Source organism: Suillus clintonianus, assembly GCF_016758775.1.
Source record: "Suillus clintonianus strain FC179 chromosome Unknown DEU56scaffold_5, whole genome shotgun sequence".
Taxonomy (NCBI): Eukaryota; Fungi; Basidiomycota; class Agaricomycetes; order Boletales; family Suillaceae; genus Suillus; species Suillus clintonianus.
This window is the reverse complement of record NW_024539229.1, coordinates 600355-627703: the sequence shown is the minus strand read 5'-3', so window position 1 is coordinate 627703 and position 27349 is coordinate 600355. Positions and strand designations below refer to the sequence as shown.

The following is a 27349-nucleotide window of genomic DNA, read 5'->3' as shown; positions in this document are numbered from 1 at the left end:
ATGCATTCTCATCGGTGTTTAGATTTATACTGTGCCCGGGCTTTATGGGCCTTCCGTGCACAGTCATGGTGCAAGCCTATACACTCATTCGCGGGAGAATCACCCTCGACATTCCCGGGAAGTTTGATCTCGATGCTATTTTTTGCTCGTTGATAATGTCTGTGCTATGTCTGTACTCTGATCTTTATGATCCGGGCAATGCACTTCATCCCATCCCGCGGAGGTGACACTGAATGGTCATCGGCCTCCGACACTGCAATTCGACATGATCGTCGTGCCATGTGTTTTTGTCCTCGCATGCCAGGTACCTCGATCAGCGCAAGTTATCTAGTCTCCCAATTTGTGGTCTTTGCTCCTGAGTACTCTTGAATGTCACTATCTAGACGCGCTTATCGTATGCCCGCGTTGAGTGCGACCACAAGCATATCTCGTGAGACTCATCGTCAAATAAATTAAAAAGTACAGTTGATATGCTAATCTAACGAGCGACGTCCACTGGCGGTAGATAATGCCCTAATACATGATTAGACCAACACCTTCTTCAGGCCCTCTTTCTGTGCGGGCGTAAGTCGGTCTGGGAATACCACATCCCACCGCACTATGAGGTCTCCTTTTTTCTTCAGGCTGCCCTGCTTTCTAATCGGCATCCCTTCGTTGGGAATTCTTGTCTCCTGGTTGGGTTTTATAACGCCAGGAGGCAACGGGATCTGCAGTTTTCGGCCGTCCAAAGTCTCGATAGTCCTCTTTCCGTCTGCGCCTGTGAGTGCGTCGATTAAGGGTATCCTTAGGCGGCAAATCAGATCATCGCCTTCTCGTGTGAAAACCTCGTGTGGCTTCTCCTCCACGACGAAGACCAGATCTTGTGCCTCGCCGTTCGGCTGCTCATTGCCGGCTCGAGGGAAACGTATCTTGGTGCCGCTCTTCCAGCCAGGGAGAACTTGAATTTCAAGGACCTTCTCCTCCGTGGTGCCGTCCAATAGTCGTCTGCTGACCTTCAGGTGTTTAGTCGCACCCGAATATAGCTCTTCAAGAGAGAGCTTCAGTGGGCGAGTAGTCTCTGATGGGGCTGATGCTGAGGTTGAAGTTGACGTAGATGATTGACGTCCGGGAGATTGTCGCCCTGATGGCATGCCCCCTGGCATTCCGTAGAAAGATCCACCACCTATGTCGTCGTCATCAAAAATGTTCGGACTTCTGCCCATGCCACTCGTACCACTCCTGCCACTCATTCCACTCCTGCCGCCCATGCCGCCCATTCCGCCCATGCTTGGAGAACCGCCCATGCCCCCGAAACCTCCAGAACCGCCTCCGAAGCCTCCACCCATGCCGCCAAATTGGCTGAATATTTGCCTACAAGAATGTTTAGTTACTTGACTGACACACCATGCATGTTACCACTTACTCGAATATTTTTTGCGGGTCAGTTGGCGCAAAGCCACCTGGCCGTGCGCCACCAGTACTTGATGCGAATGGACTGCCCCCAGGACCAGACGTGAATGAAAAAGTGGCCCCCCCTGGGAAGCCTGAGGAACTGGCGAAACCAGGAAAACCAGCGCCAGATGCAGGCCCTCCACCGCCGCCTTTGAGGCCTTCTTCACCGACTTGGTCGTATATGGTTCGCTTGTCCTTGTCACTGAGGACTTCAAATGCTTCTGAAATCTATTAAACCGTCAGCCAGAAACGTACAGCACGGTGTTACACTTACCTCCTTAAACTTCTTTGAAGCTTCTTCAGACCCTCCGTTGCGGTCTGGATGCCACTTCAGAGCCTGCGGACAACATGTCAGCTTGGTATTCGTTGCGAACAGGGACTATTACACACCATTTTCTTGTATGCCTTCTTGATTTCATCGTCGGTGGCGTCCCGAGAAATGCCCAAAAGCTTGTAGTAGTCGGCGCCCATAAGGTGATGTATTTAGGAGATGTAGGTTGAAGTCAGTACTATATAGCACTATGCTGCGGTGGCGAATGTTGTTCAGGAAAGTTCAGGACATTCAACCTCTCTGTCTCGATTTCCCCAGAACATCCCAGAACTGTCTGGATCCGGAGTCACTGACGTCAAGAGTATTATAACACACGTGAGAAAATAAGTCCATGGACCCGACAATATGTCCAAATGACCAAACACGGCGGAAACAGATGAGTCCTACTCCCTTGGTCGTCGACGACTGTAGCTCAGGACGAGGAGTCGAGGACTACTCATACGATGTGACCCAAAAACACCATAAGAAAGCGCCGGGGCACAATCAAAAGTGTAGGTGATCATTCAAGCACAACCCAGAAGTCCGAGTCAGACGACATCATCATCATTCAGTGTACCGCTCCCTTACAATGCTAAAACCACTAAGAAAGCTTTGTACTGATTCCCGTCGCTCTATCGCTGACTTCTTCATTGTCTGCATTCTATCCCCATAATCAAAATTGACCTGCTCCAGGTGGGGAAAGAGGCCGCTCAAGATGAGAGCCACATGTAGTGAGGACCCGACGGGTGAATTTCCGAGGGCGAGATGTTTGAGATGCTTGTTGCATCTTCCACCGCCGGGACATTTGAGATTTATGCCGTCCAGCTTGGTAGCATCAACGACAAGAGCGAGCGAAGTCAGAGAGGGGCATAGCCGAAGTAATGCGATTAACCCATGTAATGTGGGCATTGTGGTGCTATTGTCGGCAACATAGCTGCTAACTTTGAGCACCTCGAGCTTGGGCCACTCTCTCACCAGCTGGCAGAGCTCCTCGTCAGATATAGAAATGTCACAACCCTGCTCGACGGACAGCCGAGTTAAATTGCGACATGCTTGCAATGGCGTGAGGACGCCCGTTTTTGCTTGTACCTTTCCAGAAATTCCAACGAGTGTGAAACCTTCAAGTCTGTCATTGTCGCATCTCTCTTGGAGGATGATGAAGAACTGGGATAGCATCGTAGGTCCACTTGCAGAGGAATGCGCAGCTTGAAAGTTGAAGTTGACCTGGATCTCTTTGCTTTCGACGACTCGAAGTGAATTTAAGAAGTTCGAGACGCGCTTGAAAGTGTCGGTAGAAAGGCACAAAAAATCCAAATCATGAAAGCCAGGGAATTGTAAATGCGACTTTCTCTCGCAAGCTGACAATGTCCCCAAGTCCAAGCACAGTGACTTCAGGGCTTGTAGATGCATAACGTGCTCGACGCCTTGGTTTCCTAGGTCCCATACCGACAATGCGTGAAGATGGTGGAGCTGGGAAATAGGTTGTGTGATAAAGGGTGAAATTCTACGAAACGAATCATCAGTTCGGTTTTGAATTCTTACAGCCATGTCCTGGAGATGAGGACATAAGGTCCCAAGAGACGAAATAACAAAGAGAAAGGCAGAAGAAGCTGAAGAAATTTGGAGGTCCAAGGCCAATAGGGAGGGTACCAAAGCCGCGCGTAAGAACTCTGCAGCGTCGTGGGTTCCATCGGCAAACCATGTCAATTTCCGAAGATTCGGAAAAAAGAATGCAGGTGCCAAAGGGCAAGACAGCATTAACAAACTGAGAGGCTCGATGATGACCGTTAGGCGGCGCGATTGGGTTACAGCGATTGAGTGCACACGAGACGTGTATTTGAAAAGAGTATCCCACATCTCGCCGTTGAGAGGTTTTTGTAATACCTATGAAGTGAATTCAGTCTGAAGTCCACAAACCAGAATAAATATGGACACCAACCATACGTCCTTGATCACTGCCAAACAGGTCACTTGGTAAACATTTGATAAAAGGCTTCAGGGACTGCAAATGCCTCCAAAGGATGTTAAGTGCTGGGCGCTCAAACGTGCGGCATGTGGACGCAAGCGCAGTGAGCGACCCGTGTTGGGTGTATGAGCAGATCGTGTATATAATTTCGAGGTTTCCCAAGGCCGGGTGCATGGCAGATAATGGAAGAAGAGAGTCAAGCTGGCCCCTAATTCAAAATTTACAGCCACCGTGATGGCACTGCACAGCTTCAGCTTCAAGTCACATCTCTCTCTCAAACTTTCTTGCGGAAATTTAAACCATGCATATGTGCACACCGATTTCGGCATCATGTGTGGTAATAATCTGCTCGTGCTGGCCTTCACTTTCTTTCAAAGAACGCGGTTTGCATTAGCACTCGAGTTGCTAACTAAATAAGTATACTGGTGTCCTAAAATTGATGAAGCGTTCTTGTCCATACGGTATGCCACGTCGGTAAGCGGTACAAACTCTGTGGCGCGCACCTGTTAGTGTCCAGCTGTCGTTATCGACAAGATGTCAGCCCAGAGGCTCGTCAGCAAGCTCGACGAACCTGCGTCTCCAACAACCACCTCGCGTGTCGAGCTCTGGTCGTTTTATTTCTACTATGTTGTAAGTAACGTCGCGAGTTTTGCGAAGACCGAACAGACACCACTGGGGGCTAGCTCACTTCTCATTAGGGGAACAATGGTCTTTCGGGGTTTAACTTTGGACCGTCTCAATTTCAGAACTTGCTCTTCCTGGCAGGCTACGATCCAAGCCAGCCCCCATTTTCCGCTCCTTGCAGTAGCAACACGGGTTGTGTACTGCCTTATCTCGGAAAGATCAGGGACAGTTAGTAACCTCAACTAAAAGTGTATTAAGACCCTTCATATTGACCCATCCACACAGTCAATTCAATTGTGCTCTTGACCAACGGCATTAGCTTTGCCATCCAGGCGGTACTTCTGCTTCTGATTGGGGCCTGGGCGGACTATGGCACTTGGAGGTGGGGATTCATGCTATTGAATAACGCGTGGATCGAGGTTGAAGAGTCTGTAGACCAAACATAACCATCATATTCACGTTTGCTGCGGTCACAGTGTCATTTGCCTGGCTTGGAGTGGAAGATCCGTCCAAATGGCAGGCGGGCATAGTTCTTTATATCCTGGGTTGTAAGTCTCACAGAGTCAGAGGGGCGCAGTGAGCTTACTTGTCTTTTTGCTAGTGATAACCTATCAGGTAGGCCCATGCTATCACATGTATGCGAGGCACTTTAGACTTAATGACAACGCAGGGTGCCCTCACATTCTGGACAGCTGCATTTCCTGGGCTTGCGCGTCACCTTCCGGAAGTTGAAATGTCTGCTCAGCTTGTTGCAGATGGAGAGAAAAGGTAGATGCTCCGCGTCATCTCTTTGGAATGTCGGGTTCATATACGGACCTAGCTGGGACGAACACGCAGCACTTGTGTCTCTGTCTCGTAATCGAGTCTCGAACATCTCCTTAACCATATCTTCCCTTGGTGAAATCCTGATTCTCATCGTTATGGTGGGAATCCTCGAAGGACTGAAGGCAGGTGATAGCACTGCAAACAACACGAAAGCATTCAGTGTCTTGATTGCATTCTCCGGTGCAGCGTGGTGTGAGTCTATTTCATGGGCACATGTGCGAAGCTGATGTAGATATATGACAGTACTTTGTGCCCTGCCATGGTTCTTCCTCGAGAAACGACGCCCTGGACTAGCTCTTCCTCCAAACAGTTTGTTGCTCACGATCGGGTTTAGACAAACGTATATTGCCCTGCGGGAATGTATGAGGCTAAAGCAGACGTTCCTGTACCTCATATTCTATTTCCTCATGTACGTGTCTTATCCTGCGACCAGAGATCATTCTGACGGCACCATCAGGGGAGACGTCTTGAACACTACAGTGTGAGCATTTCCACAATGCCCGGTCCTTTCATGAGCTGATTATATATTAGCACCGTCATTGCAACGCTGCAAAATAGGTTGGTTTGGTGGATCAGCATTCGGTATATTGAATAGAGCATTGTTCTCAGCATAATGGCGTATTCAACGTTGCAGCTAACACTCCTGTTGATTGTTGGTATCGTCACGCAAGCAATTGGAATCTAGTAAGTTTTACATCGCCTCTACCCAATGCCTATTGATATCATTGCTTATAGCTCCTTCTGGTTGGTGCAGAAGAAATTTAGGATATCCACAAAGGCGGTGCGACTCATGTTCCAAATTTTTGTCACCATCTTACTCTTCCGAACGTTGCTAGATGTTAAGTTTCAATGTTATTTGGATTTTGGTATAAGTTTTTTTATTGCTCTTGGCGCCCTTCGAATAATGGGTTTGCAGGTCTTGACTTTTTGGGGCCTCGTCGGCGTGCACACCGATAAATTCGGATTTAAGCATGTATGGGAAATCTGGTATGTCTTTGGTATTTTGCGCATTCTCCAGCCTGACACGCAGAATTTACCCAGGCTGTATCAGGTTTTCTACGGGCTCATGGTCTGCCCTTGGTACGCATATAGCCAAACAATGATTAGCGAAGTGTCTCCTATTCCTCAAATGCACGTAACCACCTGCCCCGAGCACTGCCTACTAACTGTCCGTCAGGTTCTTGTTTTTCGCACTTTTCTCCATGGTAAGGAATCAAAGGGCATTCTGTATCAGCTGCAAACTCATGCATATTTAAAGGTTGGTAAGACCTCTTCCTTCATCGGTCCGCTCGTGTCATCTGCTATCATTACCGCATCCGGCAACAACAATAACATGCCATTCGCGTTTTTATTCGGACTGTGCGTCGTCTAGGCTATATTCACACCTTCCAATGGCTGACGGTAAACAATACAGTGGAACTGTCAGTACCATATTCTTGTATCTGGTAGATGTCAAGAAGAGCCAGATGGAGTGCGAGGAGTTTGTCAAGGCTGAGGCAGACCTTAGAGCATTTCAAGGATTTCAAGAATGAAGTTCATGCACTGACAGCACGTAACTGTCGTAATTTTGGTTCCCCTCAGCTGCAAACCTGTTAAGCACAGCATTGACAAGAGGGTCTTCATTACCATATGCTTGCCCACCACCTCGGTTTTGAGATTGAACGTGAGGACAAGAAAATGACATTCATAGTTAGTTATCTACCAAGGTGTATCCAACGTCCACCCAAGCTCTCATGCGATCACCATAACGAATCGTGAGGGCGACAAGCCTATGCTCCAGCATAAGTGCAAGTTGTTTCTACAGAAGCAGCACGCTCACCCATATCCAAGAAGCGCGATCACTGTAGCTATGCCATTTGTTGCTGCCACGCCTAGCGTTTCAATCGACGGAAGTACGGCTGCAGTCACTGGTGCAAGAATTATCGCACGGAAAGCACTGCACTATCGGTTGGTATGAAGCCCACTGCTGGCTTTGATTGCTACTCACGTAACCGCGGCAATTACCTCTGCGCTGCGCGATTGTAGCACGTCGACATTATACGAACCGATAGGAGTGAGAACAAAGTCTACCCGTACAGAATGTAAGTTGTGATGCGAACAAAATATACAAGTTTACGACTCACTCCAACACCATTCATAAACAAACAAACCAAATTTAATCCTAAACCCAACGGTCCAGCGATGTACGTCGTAACCAATCCCGAAAGACAAACAGATAAAGGGACGAAGAGTCCGCCGACCAAAACTGGGCGTAGCCGATCTTCGGGAACCCAGATGCCTTTGCGCTTTGCCTTCCATTTTTCAATCATAGCGTCGGACAATCGCCCAGCGATTGCTGAAGCAACTTAGGTGCCCATTACGTCACAATGCACTCCAATAGGCGAATGTGTACATACCGAAGTTTCCGAGTCCACTGGGGAGGAAGCACGCGCCGATCAGTGCCTCGTTAGAGATGTGGTATCGAGCACCCTGGAATCAGATGTTAATGGACCAGATGATCTGTATGGGATGGCAGGACCCACAATCGTGTAGGCAATTGGGACCATTAGAACTGGTGGTCAAGTTAGTCTCGGAGATGACGTCGACAATCTCAACATACCATACTCCGATACCATCGCTGATGTATTTGCCAATGTCTGAAGACAAAGACTTCAGGCAGTGTGAAGTAAGAAGAAAGCAAGGACAAACGACAGCCATGATGTTTGGACTACGAAGCAGCCAGACACTGCTAAAAGGATTGATCCACACAAAGTTGAATCCTGATGTCGGCTCACGGGTCCCTCCCAAATGCGGATGACTTGTCTCCGGGAAGAAGAAATATATTAGAATCATCTCGATAATGCCCCATACTCCAAGTGAGAAGTGCAGACTGCGCCATGACCAGTAGTGTGCTGCTGTGCCTCCTGTAATAGGTGACAGTGCGACGCCCAGAAGACAAGCCTACAAAAGAAGTGATAAGACGTCGAAACATTATCAAATGAAAGCACATGTACCCCAAAGAAAATACCCATGGCAGTACCTCGCTGCTCGACCCTGTAGATGTCGCCAATAACGGCCGCACCTACCGACACTCCGCCAGCGCAACCGAAAGCTTGAACAAACCGCCAGAACAACAAGCTTGTGAGAGACACGGATGCTCCAACGCCGAGGCTTCCTATGCACAAAATAGGCATACCCCATAAGAACATTGGCCGGCGCCCATCTTTGGGAGGATGAGGTTGACTGAAAGTACGCAACAGCCATTGAACAAACTTACAAAATGAAGAGTACGCTGCCCATACCAAACCACCGATCGCATTCGCAAAGACTGATAGACTTACAGCAAAGCTGAGGGCAGCCGATTCAGGATCACCAGCTTGTGCATACCGCAAAATTCAAAAACATACCTCACAACAACACCTGTGGAATCGAGGTCATGTGCTATCTGGGGGATCGAAGGAACAAAGGTCCCAGTCACGAACACTGGAGCGACAAGATCACTCAGTCGGATGGTTTGTCTTCTTTGACTTATACGCACTAGGAAGTAGCCCTGCAAACGACACTGCGAAGACAATGAAGTTTTTCTGGGCTTTGTTGAATCGGTCGTACACATCTAAGTCGTCGGCGACATGCAGTTCCTCTAGCTGGAGCTGGAGACTCTCTTCTGAGTACATGGTCGCAGAACCCATGGAAGACCTTGTCCTTCCTTCAGAGTTCGCATTGCCTGGGATGAGAAATATTTCTTTTCGTTCAATTGCATGCTAAGAATAGTAGAGTCCGAAGTGACATCAAGGCCCTAGCCTATAATTTTAGGAGAGAGTGTGAAGTTCGCCTTTGGTGCTCACACCAGTGACCGTGACGAAGATAAGTATGGACTCTTCAAGGCGGAGAAATTCCAAAGCTTTTCTTGTAAATCAAAAAAGAACTCCTGAATTTATCCCACTGTGAATAGAGTGCAGCCAGTCTGAAAGAAAATCCCGACTCGAAGAGTGTAGCCTGCAACTTGCATGCAGCCAGGATCGGAAGCGCTAAGAGAATTACTAAGTTATGATTAGTAATCGACTCAGCACCGCCGCTCTTTCTCCCAATTCACAGTTTTGTGTAAACCATGGCCACTAATAAACAGCCTGAAGGCGAAGACAATAACACGAACGGCGGCCTTCTCAGGCGGTCATGGACAGCAATTTTTCCGTTCTCTTCATCCGCGTTGGCGGCTCTCCCCGAAAACACCCAAAGGCCCGTGCGCTACACGAGAGAAGATGATATTCCAGACGTGGACCACGACGTTGATGGTCAAAGACCTACAATCAGAGATTACAATGCCATCAATTCTGTACCGCCCCAGATACGGGTACCGAAGAAAGTAGCGACGTCCCTGAAAATTGAGGGAAAGGTATGGTTTGCCAATGAAAGGAGTTAGCGTTTATCCTCTTTCTCTCTCTCGTCATTTGTTAACGCCAATCAAAGCATGGATATCTTGGCTGAACCTTGCTGTGTTATTGGGAACTTTGGCACTTGCCCTCTTCAATGCGTCCAAAGACGTGGTGGCCCGGAGATTCGCATATACTTATGCCTTGATTAGCATTGCTGTTTTGGTGAACACCCACAAGTCTGCTATTTACTATAAACCGATGCTCATGCGAGATTTAGGTCTATGGTTTTGTGATCTACCAGAATAGGATCACAATGATTCGCAAACGCGATCCTGGGCATTATGGTTAATATGATGAATTCATAGTTGATCACAGCTCACTGTCATTTCCTAGACCACATCGTTGGACCTGTCCTTATCAGTGCACTTCTGTTCTTTGCAGTTTCGGCCAATTTCGTAATTCGAGGTGAGCATAGACCAATCACACGTTTATTGTTTTTAACGGCTTCTCTTATCATAGTGCGCGAGCTGTAAGTCTGTTCCAATACTCCTGAGTTGCCTCTAACAAAATTTTGCAGACAATCGAAAGAGGTCCCTATTCCTGGTCTAGAATATCTATTCTACAATGCCAATGCGCTCGCTATGTCTGGCAGAGATTCGTAGCTTCAATGTGCCAATAACATTTCTGTCTCTTCTGGCTGTTGCTCAGATAAACATACATCGCATGAACATATTTCTTGCCTGCCCACTCCATCCCATATATCGAGATTGACTTGCTGGTACTCAAAAGAAGAAACATTATGCGCTTCCGGTCATTCCAATGCTTTGCCAATGTTACATAAAGCTACTAGGCTCCGCGTAGAGAGATCGCCGTTTCCGCCGAATGCTACATGCAATCGTTTATCTACTATTTCCTCGACCATAGATACACGACACCTGGTCCACGCTCAAATCCAGAAATTACGATACAAGACTGCACACAATTGAAACTTCCAATCGAACGTGACGATACCGGCCACGAGGACATGTCCGATTGATGCGAGGTCGCAAGGCGATATAACGTGATACAACAGAGAATCCACATCCAGATACAAAAGCGCAAATTACTTTAACGCCTTCTTCATTTTCTACAGAGCAAAGAAATCAGATTTCCCAGTGATAGGCGAATCAAAGATTATACACGCACCTCTTCCATCTCCTCGAGATCGTTAGTCTCTATTCGGATGATCTTCTTGTTTAGTGTCTTTTCAATCTCCTCCATCTGTGCCCAAGTCCGGCTGTCGTGGACGAAGTTGACTGAAATCCCCTTGCGTCCGAAACGACCTGTGCGGCCTTGAGAAACAGGGGTTGTTAGTAAGGAAAGCACGGGACGAATCCTCAAATCTTCCTACCAATACGGTGAATGTACGTCTCAACGTCGGGTTTTGCGTCATTGGAGTGTTGATTTCCCCGCTCATTCATCAATGGCAGGTCGTAATTCACTACCATGTTGACCTGCATGATGTCAATGCCACGCGCGATGACGTTCGTCGTGATAAGGACTTTTTCGCGTCCTTCACGGAAGTTGTCAATAATAGCGTCACGTTCTGCGGCGTCCTTGGCACCATGAAGTGATGCCACCTTGTGACCTTCAGCTGACATGCGTTGTGATATTCTGTCTGCCGTATGGCGGTGCTAGGAAGAGCAGAAGAATAGTTAGTAGTACGAACAGGCAGGCGAAATCTTGCTAACCTGGCAGAAGATGATACTTTGACCGATCGTCAAAAGTTGATATAGGGACACGAGGATATCGTATTTATGATCCTCATTTCTGCAATCCATATAAAATTGCCGGATGCCCTCCACAGAAAGCTCCTCCCTCTGAAGTTCGATCTTGTTCGCACTGGGAGCGAATTTACTAGCGAAATTGCGAACGTGATCGGGGAATGTTGCAGAAAATAGGATAATTTGAACGCCTGATCGGGGAATGAGGCTTATAGCGAAAGAAGAGTGTGAATTGTGGCCCAAATAAGAGAGAAACGCACTCACTTCTTCACCCGCAGGGTCTGGTCACCAAGTCCGTCCTGGTCAAGCATGTTATCCGCTTCATCGAGAACAAACACCTTAACTTCAGATGTATCGATAACCTTTCTTCTTAGGAGATCCGTCATCGTTCCCGGGGTCCCGACGACAATATGTGCAGTTATCCGTGATGCGCCCTTAGGAAGGTTATCCTTTATTGCGTACTCCGTCTGAACTGGAGTAAATTTGCCCATCGCAACGACAACAGACATAATCTGACGTGCAAGTTCTCGTGAAGGAGCTAGACATAGTGCCTGCATGCAGCTAGTCTTAACGAGGAGCCGCACAAATGTGCATAGAACTGACCTGTGTCTTGTTCTTGGAAAAATCTATACGACTCAACATGGTAAGCACGAATGCGGCTGTCTTGCCTGTGCCAGATTGCGATTGTCCAATCATGTTCTGAGGACTTGAGGTAGAAATCAGTAACATAGTCCCATGTTACACAAGCCAGTGCACCCACGGGTTTGAGAGCAGTAGGGGCAGAGCACGCTCTTGGATCTTCGACGGCTTCGAGAAACCAAGATCATAGAGACCCTTCAATAAATCTTGATGGCTACGATCAATCGTTAAAGCTGCATAGAATATCGGGATACAACAACGCACAGTCCAAGCTCCTCGAATGTCTTGGCACTAAATAAAGGAGAATTCGGGTCGGCCTGCTGGTCTGCAAGTGTGACCTGAAAATATAGTCAGTCATTTAACAATTTACTATCGCAACTCCTAAACGTACCGTGACTTCGAACGTGGACGCAATCAAGTCGGTTCTGGTAGCTAAGAGCACGACATCAGTGTCGTTACGAGACAGCGATGCGACCTGCACGCACAAGATGGAGCAGGCTCAGGCTGCTGTTCCGCTTCCTTCGCGTCTTTGCTTTCATCCTGTGCAAGTGGTGCGGAACCTACAAAATGTCATGTTTGTACTACCTGGTAGTGATACGTCGCAAACCTTCGAGTTTTGGAGTATAAAAACCGTCTGCGTCCTTCTCCATGAGTGATGGTTAGAGCGAAAGGTTTGCTTGATGACAGGTCATCCGATTATGGAAGGTCCTAAGGTCATTCAATTGTTGATCTTAAAGGGCAAGTCAGACCTGAGTCAGAATCTTATCTCTGCCAGACTGCGAGTCACTCTTTTCGGTGGGTCTATCGGCTCAGGCTAGATCTACCTTGGTTCGATGCTGAGGGCTGCCGGTAGAATTAAAACATGAACGGACAACCGTTATGGCCTCCTGGTCATGCACTCAAACTCCTCCAGAAAATACAAAGGCATGAGTCTGCTCTGGAACTCGTTTACACGTCCCATGAGCGTTGGCCTTGCCCTCGACTGCCCATTCACCCACAACGTAAACCTGACACCATTCGTATATCTGTCTTAGATTCTTCCTTCAATCCACCGACATGTGCCCATCTTGCTCTGGCAAACTCTCGACCTCCACGGTACACTATGAAATCGGGCCTCACAGCCTCGGCTTTGGCATCAGCAGCTGAGCTCGATTATGATGCAAGGCTGCTGCTGCTATCCGTGCGGAACGCCGATAAAGCACTGAAACCTGGCGATGCAACATATGAGCAGCGTCTGGAGATGATGTACCTCTTATCAAAGGACATATCAGCATCGGTCTCGCAGCTCCCTGAGGATAAGCCCGAGTCTGCGCACGCCAACGTCGCAATAGCCATCGTCGATGAACCAACTTTCGTCGGAAAAGCCATAGTTCTTCGGCGGTTCCTGCGTGCGCGGATTTCGGGCTTGTATCCTCCTGCAATTGCTCTGGACAAAATGGCAACATCACCTACTTCTAGTGAAATATCAATGCCCGATCCACGCCTAATGTTCCTGATTGGCTTTGATACTCTCGTCCGCCTTCTGTCTCCGAGATATTATGCATCTGAAGCTGCGATGATGGATGCTCTTCGTTTGTTTTTCTCGCCTGTGGGAGATGATTGCTATGTGGTATGTGCGCGGCGGAAATTGGCAGAAGTGGAACATTTGGTACAAGAGGAAGTAGAAGCAAAGACTTTTTCCGCGGCAAAGGAGTTCGTGGAGAGCGAGCGAGTTACGTTGATCAGTATAGGTGCTGACGGAGTTGACGAGCAAACCAGCTCAAGCCAAGTGAGAACCAAGGTTGCACTGCAGGACGAGACATGGAGGAGCCTCGTTACTTCATCCGTCGCCAATTATATCATTCAGAACGGCTTGTACGTTTCTTGATTCTGTCACTAGCCTCGCATTCGCACACCCTGGAAAGTGAAGAGATCTATTATGTTCCAGTCTACTCTATGTTACAACAGCGGATATCAATTTCATTCTTGCGTAAAGTATTGGATTATCGAAAACATGCCAGTCATGAGGGTCCAAAGTAAACGATTTTCTATGATGAAGCTTGAGCGAAAGCGATAGCAACGGTCTAATTGGAGCATGTCAGATCATGATTTGATGATGTGGGTTCACGACACATACCTCAGAATGACTCAAGGACACCAACACATTGGTGATGCCTTTACCCTGCGCAGCAGCTTTTGCGTTGCCATGAAGAGTTACAGTCGGAACGCCAGAGTCGTTCGGCAGGATCTCAATGTCCTTCATTGCAGCGCCAGCACCTTTGGACGGCACGCCGAGCGACTTGAACACTGCTTCCTTGCCTACCCAGCGAGCTGCGAAGGAGGACGGAGGCGACGGTTGGCTGCGGCAGTAGGCAATCTCAGCCTCGGTGAAGTTGCGTTTGACGAAAGAAGGGTTAGAGGACGGCACAGAGGATATCAACTCTTGATCGACACCGACTCCTGCTACAGATCCATTTGATGCAAGAGCATCTGCAACGACCTTGGCATTGGCAGTATCGAACGGAATGCTTTTATCAAGTTTGGCGGTATATGAGTAGCTGCGAGTCTTCGGATCGAAGGTAGCACGAGCCATGGGGTTCATGAGAACCGCCTGCTCCAACTCGGGAGTGTACGGTGGGCCTTCCTTGATCTTGACAAGGCTGTTGGAGGTCATCATCTCTGTCATAACCTTGTATGCCTCTTGCGCACGGGACTGGTTGCGTATCTTGTATGACTCATACTCGGAGGTTTCAAGAGCACCGAAGAGATAACGGGGATGAACAACAACTGCGGTGCCACCGACTTGACCGAAACCGAAGGACGACTAATGGCCACGGTATTAGCCCGTGACAAACAACGAACAGTTGAACCCACCATGACACCAGCGCGGATACCATCGGTATGAATAGGTCTCGACGGGAACATGAGGAAATGATGAGCTTCGAATCGGGCATCGATGTTGCTTAAGGATTGCCATGAGCAGGCAAAACCAATTTTGAAGACTTAGTACTTACTCGCTGTTGCGGTTACCTGGGATAATACCAGTGATGACAGTCTGCAACAAACCAGCCATCTGCCACGCCGCTGAACCACCCTTCGAGTGTCCAAGCAAGCTCTTTTGAGCAATCACAGGAACAGCATTGCCGTGGGTACGCGACATGGACTCGAAGATGTTGTGCCAGATCTGCGTCTCGTTCTTCTCATTCGCGCCGGTACTCGTTCCGTGAATCGAGAGGACACCAACGTCATCTGCCGTCAAGCCCCACACCGCGAGTGCACGGCGCATAGGAGCCACACGAGGATCAGCACCCTCAAGCATCCCGTACGTAGCCAAAGCCTCCTTCTCTTGGCCGTGAGCTTCCTTCTCAATATCTGCAACACGGGATGAAAAGTATTCTTTGTCAACATCTCCGCCATCGGCCTCGAGAGCGTCCATCTCCTCCCGCAACTGAGAGAGCTCGTGATCGAGCCACTCGGAGATCTGCTTGCGTCGGAAGGCGATCTGGCGAGAGCGGTAATCGAGACTGAGACTAGGAAGGGGGTACTTCGATGGGAGTTCTCTTGCGACAGAAAGGGCACCACGACCAGGAGCTGGGATAGATCGTCCAGCCTTGTCACTGTAGAACAGTGAGGAAGTGTACATCGTTCAGGTTTGACGTGGACTTACGTGGATGTCGACGTGAATGCCAGAATACCACGGATAGGAGCACCAATCTCCAAGGCTGTCTTTGCAGTCATAATGATGTGTATACCAGTCCCTTGAGACTCCATGAACTAATAAGCAAAGTTGATGAGTTAAAAACATCGAGTGTATAGATCAGAGGACTTACGCCTGAGCGAGTGGTTGTAGCGGGACGGGACATCTCAGTGGGCTCTCGTCCCATGGCGAGCTCAGTCTCGGCGTTGCTCGTGGCCTTCATGTTGGCGAACTCATAAGAGCCCTCCTCGCTGATGTCATCAAAGCCACCAGCGATCATAACTTTCGCCTTCCCAGATAACAGCGTATCAGAGGCGATCTCGAGAGATTGGAGTGCAGTCGCACTGAGGTTTGAAATGACGTAAGAAACAACAAATCATGAATCGTTATGAAGACTCACCAAGCGCCAACAGGAATCTTCACTGGACCGCTGGAAGACATGAGAAGAAGGTTAATCCATCCAGCAGTAGTGTTGATGAAACTGTAAAGATTGTTAATTATGAATATTCGTCAGAAAAAGTAAGGTGGACTGACGTCTCCTGCAAGATATCGTTCTGGACGTCTTTCTCTTCGCGGCGGTCTTTGAACATTTGCGCGAGACTTTCCGTGCCACCCATGCCGCTGCCGACGCAAGTGCCAACTTCGGAGGGGTGGAAGTACTTGTATAGTTCGTAGGGATCGGTTATTCCAGACATGTTCAAAGCCTCAGCAGTGCAAACAAGGGCCCAGAGAGTGGCGCGATCTGTTTGAGCGACGATATCTGGTGGAATACCGTAGCGGCCAGCATCCCATCCAGTAGGAATTTGGCCAGCAACGAGGCGACTGAATTTGAACGCCTTGGGGACAAATACGCGTGCACCCTTCTTGAACTTGACGAACCACTGGTCACCTTCTCCGGTCCAGATATCGCATTTGTCGCCATGCTCGTACTTGAACTTCTCGGCCTCAGATTGTGCAACCTCGATTGCTTCCAAGTCATGAATAAGCTCGATCTCTTGGTTGAAGACTTTCTTCTTGGGATCATAGCCGCGGAACAGCTCGGGCTCTGCGGGGAAATCAAAAACCGTCTGATCAAGGATGGGACGTGACTTACCAATCATCCGCACACCAGCGTGACTCAAAATCTCCTTCTCGTAGCGACTTCTGACATCCTTGTCGTCGACAGGCTCGCCAGACTTAGAATCAACCCAGCCCACGTAAAGCGAACCGTCCTTGAGACGCCCATCGAAGTGCTTGATGTAACCCATGAGCCAAGCCATCTCAATGCAGCCCTCAATCGTGAACTCTCCTCGTGCCTCCATTTCCCAACGAGTGCGCGAACTACCCCAAGGACCGACTTCGGCGAATCCAGTGATGACGACAACCTTCTCCAGATCGATGATGCCACGGAGTTTCTCGAGATCATGCAGGGATGAAGCGGGCTCCAGGGCAGGGAATTCAAATGTGAAGTTTGCTCGCGGGACCACATTGACGGTTTGCAGGACCCGCTCGCCTTCCGCTCCATTGATGACCTTGAAATCAAGAGCATTGTCGCGCGCGATAGCACGACGAAGCTCACTCTTCTTGTTCAAATTCATGCGAATGCGGCTAGTGATATCAGCGAGGTCAGGGAGACGATCCATACCACCATTGAGGTCAGCCCAGATAGGCTCAACCTGGGTGATGCTGAAGAGCAACGGGTGCATCAAGCCGAGGATATTGAAAGCCATCTCCTTCGCAGAGAAGGTACGGACACCGTGACTCTCGACCTCATCTGCGACAATGTTCGTAGCATCCATGAGTCCTGTACCACGGGTCCATCTATCTATTGTAAGCTAATGTAGCGGGAAAAATGCGACGATACTCACCCGATAACAGCACCAGCCAAACACAAATACTCGCCCCAGCTCTCTGAGTTCCAGCGGTTGAACAAGGTCTCCAGAGATATCTTGGATTCCGAATAGAGACCGTCGTTGCCGAAAAGACCATGATTAGGAGACAGGGGAAGGATGACCTGGGTTGGTCTGGTGACGAAGTGACGAGATGCCTTCTTGTTCTTCACTGCACCGAGGATGCGCAGCAAGTTTACCAACATGATGCGATGGGCAAGCTCAGACCTGTCATCCAGGCCGTCAATCTCGCGGCCATTCTCAGGTACTGCGGCGAAGGGAAGTATGTAGTCGAGATCGAGACCGAGCGTGGCATAAATGTAGTCAACGAGTGCTTCAACGTCCTGCTTCGAACCTTGGTTGAAGGGAACAACAGTGAGGGCCGATCCTCTAGCGCCAAAGCTCTGGTAGATAGATTGGTAGTATTCCACGGTCGCTCGGTTGTAGCGGGAGGTAGTGATAACGACATGTGCACCGCCCGACAGAAGACCCTTCAGGATCTCCACACCGATAGAGCCCTTGCCAACGCCGGTTAGAAGGGCGTTCTTGTCCTTGAAGGTTGTGCCCGAGGTTGCAATCTCATGAAGAATGTCGAGATACACGCCAGTCAAGTTGCTGGAGTACTCCCAGTTGCTGCCCACCTTGCGTTTGAGATGGAGAAGGGGGACCTTGTCTGCGGACACGGTGGTGGAGGAGGTTATCTGCGGACGGAGGAATTGGGAAGAAGAGCGACGACTGCGAGTGCGAGCGCGGGCTTGTTCGGGGCCCTTTCTGAGGGAACGAACGACTCCCTCGTACAACGCTTTGATGCGGTTCTTCTGGTCTTGACTGATGCCAGGTTGGGATCTAACTACAGTCCACAGTTTCAAAACGTCGTCTTGCACCTTCTGGATGTTCACAGTGGAGATAGTATCTCCACTGGCCATCTCCTCGACATATGCTTCCAACTTGCGAACATTCTCCCGGACGACTTCGGAGTAGACGATGTCACCTTTCTCCGTGACTTCAGTATGAGGAGCGGTGGGGAATGTTACTGATTTGAACGTGATTAACGGCAATAAATAAAATCAGTCTGTGTGCTTACCATCCTTGTATACCGGGGGGTGATCAATGACTTCCTTCGTGTTGTCGATGAGCTGTTGGCCAAACTGCTTGGCAAGAACATATGTATCACCCTTGCTAGCGTCGCAATGATCGATGTTGTATTGCATGTAAGTGAGAAGTTCAGGGTCAGCGCGGTTGAGTAGAGCGATGCAGCGGGCAGTAAGTTCGCGGTCGACGGTGGTGAGGCGGCCGTGGATGATATCATAGTACATGAGGAGAGCATCTTGTCGCACCCAGTTCCATGATGAGTCGAAGTGGCGAGCCTTGAGCGGGTCGAAAGCAGGTTGAATTCCGTCGATGTATGCGTCACCATGCTCCTTCGTAATGGCATCCAAGCGAGCTTGCAGTTGCACAGAGTTGGCTTTCTCCTTGTCGAACGCAATCTCCCCGGCACGTGAGTCCTTATTCAAATAACGCATGTAGAGCTCAACGTGCTGAGCGGCGAACTGCTCCTGCTCAGCACGGAACTTCAGGAACTCCTCGCTGTTGATGGTCGCACCACCACCGGAACCACCACCGGCACCTCCAGCACCTCCGCTAGAGAGCGAGATACCAGAACGCTGAGCATAAATGGCAACAACAGTATCGAGCCATGCCTTGCCCTCAGCTTCCGAAGAGAGACGCTTGGCAGGCTCCATCGTGGTCCCAAGTAGAAGGACGCCGTCGGCGCGTGCCGATCCCAGTCCCCAAGTCTTCGCTAAATGTGTCTTAATGGCAGACGAATTGAAGCCACCAGGCATCTTGCCTCCGATCATGCGGGACACCAAGCCCGAAGTATATTTGCCGAGAGCACCGGAGTGACCGACGCTGAGCGCAGAGCCGAGCTCTTCCAGAGGCAGCTCTTCACCCTTCTCAGGCGCAGACGAAAATTCAAGTTGCAAGTCGCCGAGAATCTCGTTCTGAAGAGTCGACTTGCCTCCAACGAGGTCTTTGATAGTTTTGCTCGCAGGAACCTCCTCAATCTTCTTCTTCAGCTTCTGCGCAATGATGGACAAGAGGATATCGTTGGCCTTAATGGGGGCATCCTCAATAGAGGCGGCGGGGCCAGCCGAAGGTGCAGCTGCGACAGGCGTGGGAGCAGCGACAGAAATTGCGGGGGCGGTGGGTGTTGACTCCACAGGAGTTTCAGCCGCTGCGACAACTTCGTCTTCAAACTGGTAGTAGATCTCGCGGACGTTCTTGGCGTGGCAAAGGATGATTCGCTTGCGGCTCACGGCGTCATCTTGCGCCTCGTACTTGGCTTTAAGAGTGCGCGTGGCCATGCCAGTAAGCGTTGGTGAAGGGCCAATTTCAATGAAGCGTTCGGAATGATACTGAGTAAACAACAAGTCCTGGGTTTCAATCCATCGGACAGGGGACGCGAACTGATAAGAGAGGAGTTCAACGAGTATAGTGTATGCAAGCTTCTGACGCTGCTCAGGGGATGTCCAGCTGTCTTGGTCCCATTTCTTGAGAACCTTATCGAGACGAGGCGAAGACGTCTGATCATAGATAAGCTGCACATACTCGCGCGTTATGTCGAATGGCTTGGCGACCAAGTTCGGGATGTATTTGCCGATAAGCATGTCAGGATTGAGAAGCGACGGGTTGATCTTCTTCGAGAGGTCTGGAAAAAGCGATCAGCGGGATCGATGTAATATAAATGTATGACTTACATGCACGGAAAGGCATGACACCAGCCCAGAGGTAACGAGAATGGAAGGGCACATCGATACCAGGCAGAGGAATGGTTGCGAAGCCACGCTCAAGCTTGATGTAGCCCTCTGCTTGCTGCTGCGCCTTAGCGCGCTCGAAGCACTCCATCACGATGTCTCCAAGCATTTCCTTGACCTTCTCGACGGTGAATTGTTCGGTCAGCTAAAGACCAACAGTAAGCGGCGATCGTTCTGACAGATGAAGGACAAACCTTATGAATATCGATCTTTTGGACCTTCAGGTAGTTCAAGACATTGGTCATCGTCTGCAGCGCAAGGAGCTCTCCAGCGCAAACATATTGCTGACCCTGTTGAAAATACACGTTAACCACGAAGAGAGGTTTAGAGAAAATGTGCAGACCTCGACGTTGTAGTTGACGATTTCAAGCAGCGTAGCTGTACGCGTAGAAATAGTGTCGACGACCTCACGAAGTGCAGCATCGGTGAAGGTCTTGGAGATCCGGCTTGGATTGACAGCACACATAGCATAATTGGAGCGGTTGTGAGCATCACGCTCGACGGCACGCTGCATCGTGATACCACGGTAGAAAACGACATCGACAAGAGCAGATATATGGAGGACATCAGCCATTGAGGCGAGAGCAGAGTATTCACCAAGCGAGTGTCCGGCAAACGCGCAGTCCTTCTGCACGAAGCCCTTAGCACGCATATCTTCGAATGCGGCTTTCTCGGTCACGACGAGTGCAATCTGTGCAAATTGAGTAGCGAAAAGGAGACCGTTGGGGTGGCTGAATGTGTACTTGGGTGTGCGAATATCGATATCTGAAAAGAGGGGATGAGTCTTGACAACGCCGTCCTTGTCCATCGTGTCGTAGGTCATGTCCATGTACCGCTGACGGATTGCCTGACCCTTGATACCACCAAAGTGGATGGTCTTCTCCTTCGGGTTGTCCTTGACGATCTCAACGATGGAGAAGCCATACACGGCGAGTAAGTGAGCATCAGCTCCTTCCCAGACCGCGCGAGCAGCGGAGGAGCTGTTGTAAAGATCCATTCCCATGCCAGGCTCTTGGGAGCCCTGGCCGGTGAAGACGTAGACGGTGGTAGCCTGCGCTACCTCTGCAGTTCCCTCGAGGACCTTCTCTTCGCGTTGGTTCGATGTTTCGACCTTGACGACCATGTTGCCGTCGCGCATGCCAACGTGGCGTATGCTGACCTTGAGTTCATCACCAGGCAAGATCATGCCGATGAAGGAGACATCATATCTAGAAAATGTCAGTTTATTGATCACGTATCCCGGAGTCCTCACTTACGCAACGACACGATCAGGATTGCCTTCAGCAACAATATTCTCCACGTAACGGCGAGTAGCAGCACTTGACCACATGCCATGGGTAATGGTGCCAGGGAGCGATGCGTAATCTGCAAAATATGGGTTGATATGGATGGGATTGAAGTCACCAGAGACCTTCGAGTATGGTTCGTTTGCGAGAGGAGAATTAAACGTAGTGGAGATGTTGCTGGACATTGTGTACCCCTCATTGGTGAGGTGGGTGAGACGGCCTTCCTGAGTGCCATGACGCTCAAGGTGTGCAACGACAGGGTTGCCGTGGCATCCTTCTTGCTCGAACTCCACTGACGCGACTTTCTTCAAGCGTTTAAGCTGATCGCGCATGAATATGTCACCAGAGACTGTAACATCCCGGTAAGTTGCCTTGTCCTTGAACGTGACCTGCGATTGCACTCGGAAAACGAGTGTCATCCCAGCCTTGAGAGGAGTCGACTCGTCTTCCCAGCTCAACCACTCCTTTGACTGCATGACACCAACATCGGCGTCGTTGGCTATCTCTACAACATAATCAGGCTCGTTGATAGTTTCAAAGGTATCCTCGAAGTCGGTGAAGCGGCCACGGTAGAGGAAGGACGAGACTACCTCGATGACGGGCTTTCCATCACGGAAGACATGTCCCTTCACCTTAACGACCTTGCCAGCATCCGTGTTCTTGACCGACGAAATGCGTGCGTCAGCAATGCAGACATCGCCAGCAACTAAGGGCTTTGTGCCAGGAATGAGGCGGAAGCCATTCGAGAGATGAACCAACTTCAGAAGATCCCCATCAATGGAAACTGGGAAGATGGCTTTCATAATCGCCTAAATGAAGGTCCCAGTCAGTGCAAGACGCGAAGCCATAGGGCCTCAAATCACATACCTGCCACCCAGTCACAATCGCAAAGTCCATCGGAGCCTTGACAATCTCCGTGCGCGCGGCCTTGAAAGCTTCGTTCTGGTTGCCAACAACACCACAGAACATCCCCACATCCTCAGCAGAAATCGTGACCTCAGGGCCTATAAACGTCTCATGGATATCAATGTCGGGCAATTCCTCGTCATCCCCAAACCACAACTTCCAGTAGAACTCTTTGATGCGGCGGTTGCGACCGACCGCGACCTCGTGGATCGGCACTGCGCCTGTGGATGGTACATATTTGAATTGCAGCGCAAGGGGCACGGATACGTCGCGCCTGTCCTCGTAGAAAGTGACATCGATAAGCTTGGAAGATGCAGTGTATTGGATCTCAACAGCCTTGAAATCGGGCTTGTGTGTGCCATGCGAGCGACCACCACCATAGAAGGTCAAAGATGTTGGCGAACCTTTCTCCATGCCAATGACCACCTTCTGCCCACGTCTCGGCGCAAGCGCACGTTGGAGCGGGTTGTCAATGTATGCAGTGCCTTGAACGATGGTGTCAGATGTCAACAATGCCTTGATCCAGCTCAACTCTGAGCCCGACAACGCCTGCAACCACTCCTTGGTGTCCGGGATAATGTCACCGACAGTATACGTCACACTCTTCGCAGTCTCTTCATACGCAACACCGTCGGGAGTCTCGGCCTCTTCCGCGACAGGAGCAAGGTAGTCAACAGTTGGCACCTTTGAAACATCGCCGCCGTAGGAGCGCTCGAGGAGCTTCTCAACGAGGCTGGAAGTGATGTTGCCCAGAAGGTCCTTGATTGGCTCGTCTTTCACGGTGGCATACTTAACGGCAACGGGGCCTTGAAGAATGCACACACGCTGCGGGTCCTGGTCAAACACAGCCTCGATGTCCTCTGCAGCCCAAAGCGAATCCTGCAATCAATTAGTCCAGTGACTGATCTTCATAACACATGGGTGACCAAGACAAACCTTCTTAAACCACACCTCGAAGGTACTGTCCAAAATCGGAATGAAGGGTGCTGGCTTCTGGCCTGCGCGCTGAGATATCGTGAGGAAATACGCTCGGTCTTCAGCAGCGAGCAACTGAGTCCTCGAAGCGGGATACTTCTCAAAGAACGACTCCACAAACTTGCTGGGATCGTCCAGCTCCGTGAAGCTCTGCAACACACTAGGCTTCAACCCTCCATTGACGCCTGCAAACCTCTCCTCCACACGCCTCAGCCAATCGCCCGTCAAGTTCCTCAAGCTCAAATCGATCCACCGACTCTGATGCGAAACGTACATCAAGCGGACCATGCGTAAAGCAACCTCCTCGTATGTCATGTCGCCGAGATCGAGGGCAACGCTACCATCCTTCTTCCAACCAAACCATGGCTTCGCAAAGTCCGCATTCAACTTGCCAATGATCTCCGCCTTTCGCTCAGCAAGCCAAGGGCTGCGCTTCTCCTTCGGGAGCTTGAACACAGTGTCATCAAACTCCTTCCAGAGCTTCACAGCGCGCGTGGCGACCTTGTGGATGGGCTCGCCTAGCTCTGAGCGCACCGTCAAGATCCCGCCAGTAGGCTTCGTGTAGGTGTGCTCCCATTGCTTGTCGTCCACGCCGGGCGCTGCCACGATGAGGTCCTTGACACTCGAGCTCGTGTGGGCCTCCTTGGCCACCATCACGCGCGATGCGAACAGGAAACCGTCGAATGGCATGAGCTGTTGACCGTAGAGATCCTTTGACCATTCACCAGTGAGGTATGGCCAGACATCATCAGCACCTCCAAACCCAGAACCGCCGACAAGAATCAAGTTCTCCTGCGAACGCATGGCACTGTATGTCTTCAGCACAGGCATGTGGAAGTCTTCGTATGAGTGGTGGCCACCGGCCCGACCACCCGTCCATTGAAGTATGATAGGGAAATCAGGGTTGGCCTTCGCAATACTGACGACCTGCCTGATGCCATCCACCGAGCCAGGCTTGAACGACACGTGCCGGATACCAGCCTTCCTCAAGCCATCAATGATCTCCGCTGCTTTCTCAGTGCTGGGTATTCCAGCAGCAACACAGAAACCTTCGACAGGCAAGCCTTCGCGGCGCATTTCCTGCCACAAGGGGAACTGGAAACCGAATTGGCGTGGGTTGATGTAGAGGGCATTGAGCGTGAGACCGACGCCTGTAGGAATTTGTGCTTGAATCTCGGCAACTTTCGCGCGCAGCGCCGCAGGGTTGTAGTGGCCTCCACCTGCGAGCTCGACGTGGTAGCCAGCAGATAGGACCGCAGAAACGAAGCCCGCTTTGACGGTTGTGGGGGTCATACCAGCAACCATGATTGGAGGCTTGCCGAGCAGACGGGAGAAAGGCGTGTCCAGGTGGACGGTACCATCGCTGTCCAGGTCATGTTAAAATCTAGAATACAAAGTCGCCGTCCTTGATTGACGTACCTTGTCTTCACAAGTTTCGGCGCATACTTCTTGCTCCACCACTCCTCATACTTGACATCTTCTATATCAAAGAGCTCCGCTTCACCGCGACCCTTATCACCTAGCGTGATGACTCGAACGCCACGACCTTCAAGATTACGAGCTGTGAGAGGCCCAATGCCATTCAGGCCACCGGGACCAAAGTCAACAACGTGGGTTGCGGTCTCAGGGAAACCAGTTGCGAGTGTCCAATGAATTGGAGAAGTGAAAATCTGGTCGCATAATGAACGCGTAATAGATGTCGCCGAAGTGCGCATATCAGAGCCTACAACCACCAAATTAGCCAGAAACGCGTTTCAAAGCGACTATATGCGCACCATCTTCAGTGTTAAACACTGGAATGCCCAATTCCTCCTTGGTCCAAAGCTCCTCGCCTTCAAGATCTTCATCACACAACTTCTCAGCAGCGCCCTTCAAATGTGCACTGTGGTAAGGGGCGTTCACCACCAAAAACCGCACACCGAACGCGGGCTTGCGCTGCGAAAACGGAACCTTGCTCTGGTCAAGTCCAGAGGATGCTCGTACCTTCCTCAGGTTCGTGACAAGCCCGCACAGGGAGCGTGGAGGGCCAGTCACGACAAAGTTTCTAGGACCATTGAACAAAGAGACAGCGATCTGCGCATTGGGTGGCAGATGATCATTCGTGGCAGCCAAATGAGGCTGCAGAGCAGCAAGAGATAGGTTTGTGATGGACAACATAGGTGTGGGATCACCCTCGCCTCCGTCGATGCAGTCCTGAACTATGCTAGGTTCTAGGGCAAGCACGGGGAAGGCTTCCTGCCCGCGCATACCACAAAAGAACAGCCAGCGGAGGGCTTTCTTGGCGTTGATATCAAAGGATTCAAATGATGTAGATGCCGAAATGGCAATGGCAGAGACAACGCCCTGAGAATGGCCAGTTGCACCAGCGAAATGATCGCGAAGCTCGCCGGGAGTCAATCCGGAGACGCGACATATCACAAGGTACTGCACCAGCTGGGTGAGACCGATCAAAGGAAGCGAGACTGGGATAGAGGCAAGGTATTCAACAGGAGGACGAGGGGATGTGCCTGCGAGCCATGCCGCGACGTTCATGCCATAATTGTAAAAGCTACAAGCCTCACGGGCAGTAACGAGGGGGAGGAGAATGCCATTGGTGATGGACGTGATTATGGGGGAAACATAAGGCTTGTAAGTGTCGTGAAGCGACTGGAGCTCGTCAAAGTAGACCTCGTTGGTCCCTTGACCGCCAAAAAGCGCATATATGGATGCCTCGGTGTCCTCAGCAGCTGTGAGAAGGGCGGAAGCAGGGGGACCGGGAATATCGGTAACATTATGGTTCTCTAGGGTAGCACGTGCTGCAAAGTAAGCTGCAAGTATTCCGGTGCGGACCTCGGTGTCGAATGGGTTTACGAAAGAGAAAAGGTCGGTGTCGGTCAAATATGAGGAGACGAAATGCTTGAACACGCTAGTGAGAAGGGATGTGCGTGCCTTTGTGCAGTCGGATGCATCGGAAGTCCTGTGTGCAATGAAAGCGAGGAAACGTGCAAAGAGATCTACGTAGGCCTGTAATGGCCGTTCTGGGTCAGCGACGTTGTCTGCGACATCGACGTGATTCTGTGACAAGATGAAGTCATCTCTAAGGACTTCAGCAGCGATCCACTCGTCTATTTCAGTCGAGACAGGAATGGAGACCTGAAAAAACCAGTTTAAACAAGGGACAAAAGAGGTAGAAAAGATATGACGCGTACTCTAGCATTTGCGATGGATATTACTAGTGGACGGGTAGCAAATTGGTTTTCGTGAACGGCGTCGCCGTTCTGGTCAGACATTTTGGGAGGAAGATGATGGACGTCAGGGACGACGGTCGGGAGGAGAGTGAAAGAAGGAGGATAGGGTTCAGAGTTTACTTTATATGCCTGCTCCCCCAGTGTGTTTGGATCCCAATTTTTTTGGTTTCAGGCGTCGACTCCCCCAAAAACTGCATGCAAGTCACGTGATTACGTAATAATTTAGCTGTTTGCCAGCCAATCAGAACGCGTCTTCGCGCGATCATCGAGGCAACATTTATTAATTTTAAAAGGAATTCTATCTACTGCAGCGTGTCACGGCGATAATCAGCAAGTACGGTTAGACTAGTACTGACTCTCCCTCCTCACTACCAGCTCATCGGCTTTCCCATGCAGAGCTGGCAGTGATCAGTACTGATAGACCTACAAATCTATTCATCGCGGAGTCTGGGTCTAGTTCCCGCGAGATCTTCGCAGAAGACACGCGTACATAACAGCCCCTGTCTCTTGTCAGTACCCCTGCACCCACATAACGGAACATGAGACATGCATCGAGGCAATTTTGAAACACACGCGTTTGTTTTATTCAACTACATGTGTTGTTTTACACGAAATGATGTCCCCATCAGCGCATATCTCCTCATTGTCAATCGATTAACTCAGATTAGCTCCCACTGGTGTGTTC

General features: G+C 50.2%; 8 protein-coding genes across 8 annotated transcripts; 3 read left to right on the top strand and 5 right to left on the bottom strand.

Annotated features, from left to right (window-relative positions):
- Window positions 1–524: 524 nt before the first annotated feature.
- DEU56DRAFT_951996 (uncharacterized protein) lies at window positions 525–2283 on the bottom strand (the record flags this gene model as incomplete). The annotated part of the gene is made up of 4 exons (XM_041359155.1): window positions 1822–2283; window positions 1706–1768; window positions 1403–1659; window positions 525–1350 (listed from the first exon to the last, which is right to left on the bottom strand). Exons 1-4 carry the CDS (start codon window positions 1900–1902, stop codon window positions 525–527), a joined length of 1227 nt encoding a protein of 408 aa, XP_041214119.1. The 5' UTR covers window positions 1903–2283.
- DEU56DRAFT_433788 (uncharacterized protein) lies at window positions 2284–3909 on the bottom strand. Its single transcript, XM_041346206.1, has 2 exons — window positions 3681–3909; window positions 2284–3625 (listed from the first exon to the last, which is right to left on the bottom strand). Exons 1-2 carry the CDS (start codon window positions 3879–3881, stop codon window positions 2306–2308), a joined length of 1521 nt encoding a protein of 506 aa, XP_041214118.1. The 5' UTR covers window positions 3882–3909; the 3' UTR covers window positions 2284–2305.
- Window positions 3910–3972: 63 nt separating this feature from the next.
- On the top strand, window positions 3973–7131 carry DEU56DRAFT_878650 (MFS general substrate transporter). Its single transcript, XM_041356052.1, has 18 exons — window positions 3973–4337; window positions 4406–4559; window positions 4617–4713; window positions 4767–4879; window positions 4933–4946; window positions 5002–5099; window positions 5152–5348; window positions 5400–5565; window positions 5614–5637; window positions 5688–5714; window positions 5766–5840; window positions 5892–6143; window positions 6198–6287; window positions 6334–6361; window positions 6415–6515; window positions 6571–6800; window positions 6859–6925; window positions 6976–7131. The coding sequence occupies exons 1-16, from the start codon at window positions 4242–4244 to the stop codon at window positions 6686–6688; spliced, it is 1650 nt and encodes a 549-aa protein (XP_041214117.1). The 5' UTR covers window positions 3973–4241; the 3' UTR covers window positions 6689–6800; window positions 6859–6925; window positions 6976–7131.
- On the bottom strand, window positions 6847–8809 carry DEU56DRAFT_726534 (major facilitator superfamily domain-containing protein; the record flags this gene model as incomplete). The annotated part of the gene is made up of 12 exons (XM_041347932.1): window positions 6847–6925; window positions 6976–7097; window positions 7149–7222; window positions 7276–7500; window positions 7553–7625; window positions 7679–7707; window positions 7756–7792; window positions 7845–8096; window positions 8150–8358; window positions 8413–8483; window positions 8543–8618; window positions 8674–8809. 12 exons carry the CDS (start codon window positions 8807–8809, stop codon window positions 6847–6849), a joined length of 1383 nt encoding a protein of 460 aa, XP_041214116.1.
- A 434-nt stretch (window positions 8810–9243) lies between these two features.
- DEU56DRAFT_907479 (uncharacterized protein) lies at window positions 9244–10170 on the top strand (the record flags this gene model as incomplete). The annotated part of the gene is made up of 6 exons (XM_041356909.1): window positions 9244–9550; window positions 9603–9730; window positions 9786–9852; window positions 9902–9973; window positions 10028–10037; window positions 10086–10170. The coding sequence occupies 6 exons, from the start codon at window positions 9244–9246 to the stop codon at window positions 10168–10170; spliced, it is 669 nt and encodes a 222-aa protein (XP_041214115.1).
- Window positions 10171–10458: 288 nt separating this feature from the next.
- On the bottom strand, window positions 10459–12638 carry DEU56DRAFT_433638 (P-loop containing nucleoside triphosphate hydrolase protein). The gene is made up of 11 exons (XM_041346204.1): window positions 12518–12638; window positions 12396–12470; window positions 12302–12342; window positions 12175–12248; window positions 12032–12124; window positions 11875–11977; window positions 11536–11822; window positions 11239–11479; window positions 10899–11181; window positions 10694–10839; window positions 10459–10634 (listed from the first exon to the last, which is right to left on the bottom strand). The coding sequence occupies exons 1-11, from the start codon at window positions 12558–12560 to the stop codon at window positions 10611–10613; spliced, it is 1410 nt and encodes a 469-aa protein (XP_041214114.1). The 5' UTR covers window positions 12561–12638; the 3' UTR covers window positions 10459–10610.
- A 2-nt stretch (window positions 12639–12640) lies between these two features.
- On the top strand, window positions 12641–13806 carry DEU56DRAFT_772387 (Nucleotidylyl transferase). Its single transcript, XM_041351523.1, has one exon. It carries the CDS (start codon window positions 12773–12775, stop codon window positions 13775–13777), a length of 1005 nt encoding a protein of 334 aa, XP_041214113.1. The 5' UTR covers window positions 12641–12772; the 3' UTR covers window positions 13778–13806.
- DEU56DRAFT_898021 (uncharacterized protein) lies at window positions 13807–26827 on the bottom strand. The gene is made up of 19 exons (XM_041356453.1): window positions 26626–26827; window positions 25213–26569; window positions 24857–25160; window positions 23399–24800; window positions 22424–23341; window positions 21527–22365; window positions 20614–21478; window positions 20465–20560; window positions 20214–20415; window positions 18539–20164; window positions 17434–18487; window positions 16680–17386; window positions 16121–16631; window positions 15987–16067; window positions 15720–15930; window positions 15557–15663; window positions 14904–15506; window positions 14764–14851; window positions 13807–14713 (listed from the first exon to the last, which is right to left on the bottom strand). Exons 1-19 carry the CDS (start codon window positions 26704–26706, stop codon window positions 13988–13990), a joined length of 11778 nt encoding a protein of 3925 aa, XP_041214112.1. The 5' UTR covers window positions 26707–26827; the 3' UTR covers window positions 13807–13987.
- Window positions 26828–27349: the final 522 nt, after the last annotated feature.

Excerpts from the sequence above, each read along its gene's own strand:
- DEU56DRAFT_433788 (XM_041346206.1), bottom strand. The coding sequence starts at position 3,881 with ATGCACCCGGCCTTGGGAAACCTCGAAATTATATACACGATCTGCTCA. Across the intron at positions 3,626-3,680 it reads GCAGTGATCAAGGACGTATG|GTATTACAAAAACCTCTCAA; the intron begins GTTGGTGTCCAT and ends TTCACTTCATAG.
- DEU56DRAFT_878650 (XM_041356052.1), top strand. The coding sequence starts at position 4,242 with ATGTCAGCCCAGAGGCTCGTCAGCAAGCTCGACGAACCTGCGTCTCCA. Across the intron at positions 5,566-5,613 it reads CTCATATTCTATTTCCTCAT|GGGAGACGTCTTGAACACTA; the intron begins GTACGTGTCTTA and ends CGGCACCATCAG. Across the intron at positions 5,841-5,891 it reads ACGCAAGCAATTGGAATCTA|CTCCTTCTGGTTGGTGCAGA; the intron begins GTAAGTTTTACA and ends CATTGCTTATAG.
- DEU56DRAFT_433638 (XM_041346204.1), bottom strand. The coding sequence starts at position 12,560 with ATGGAGAAGGACGCAGACGGTTTTTATACTCCAAAACTCGAAG. Across the intron at positions 11,978-12,031 it reads CCCCTACTGCTCTCAAACCC|TCCTCAGAACATGATTGGAC; the intron begins GTGGGTGCACTG and ends TTCTACCTCAAG. Across the intron at positions 10,840-10,898 it reads GACGTACATTCACCGTATTG|GCCGCACAGGTCGTTTCGGA; the intron begins GTAGGAAGATTT and ends CTGTTTCTCAAG.
- DEU56DRAFT_772387 (XM_041351523.1), top strand. The coding sequence starts at position 12,773 with ATGAACGGACAACCGTTATGGCCTCCTGGTCATGCACTCAAACTCCTC.
- DEU56DRAFT_898021 (XM_041356453.1), bottom strand. The coding sequence starts at position 26,706 with ATGTCTGACCAGAACGGCGACGCCGTTCACGAAAACCAATTTGCTACC. Across the intron at positions 20,416-20,464 it reads AAAAGATCGATATTCATAAG|CTGACCGAACAATTCACCGT; the intron begins GTTTGTCCTTCA and ends GTTGGTCTTTAG. Across the intron at positions 15,931-15,986 it reads AAGATTCCTGTTGGCGCTTG|TGCGACTGCACTCCAATCTC; the intron begins GTGAGTCTTCAT and ends TTCAAACCTCAG.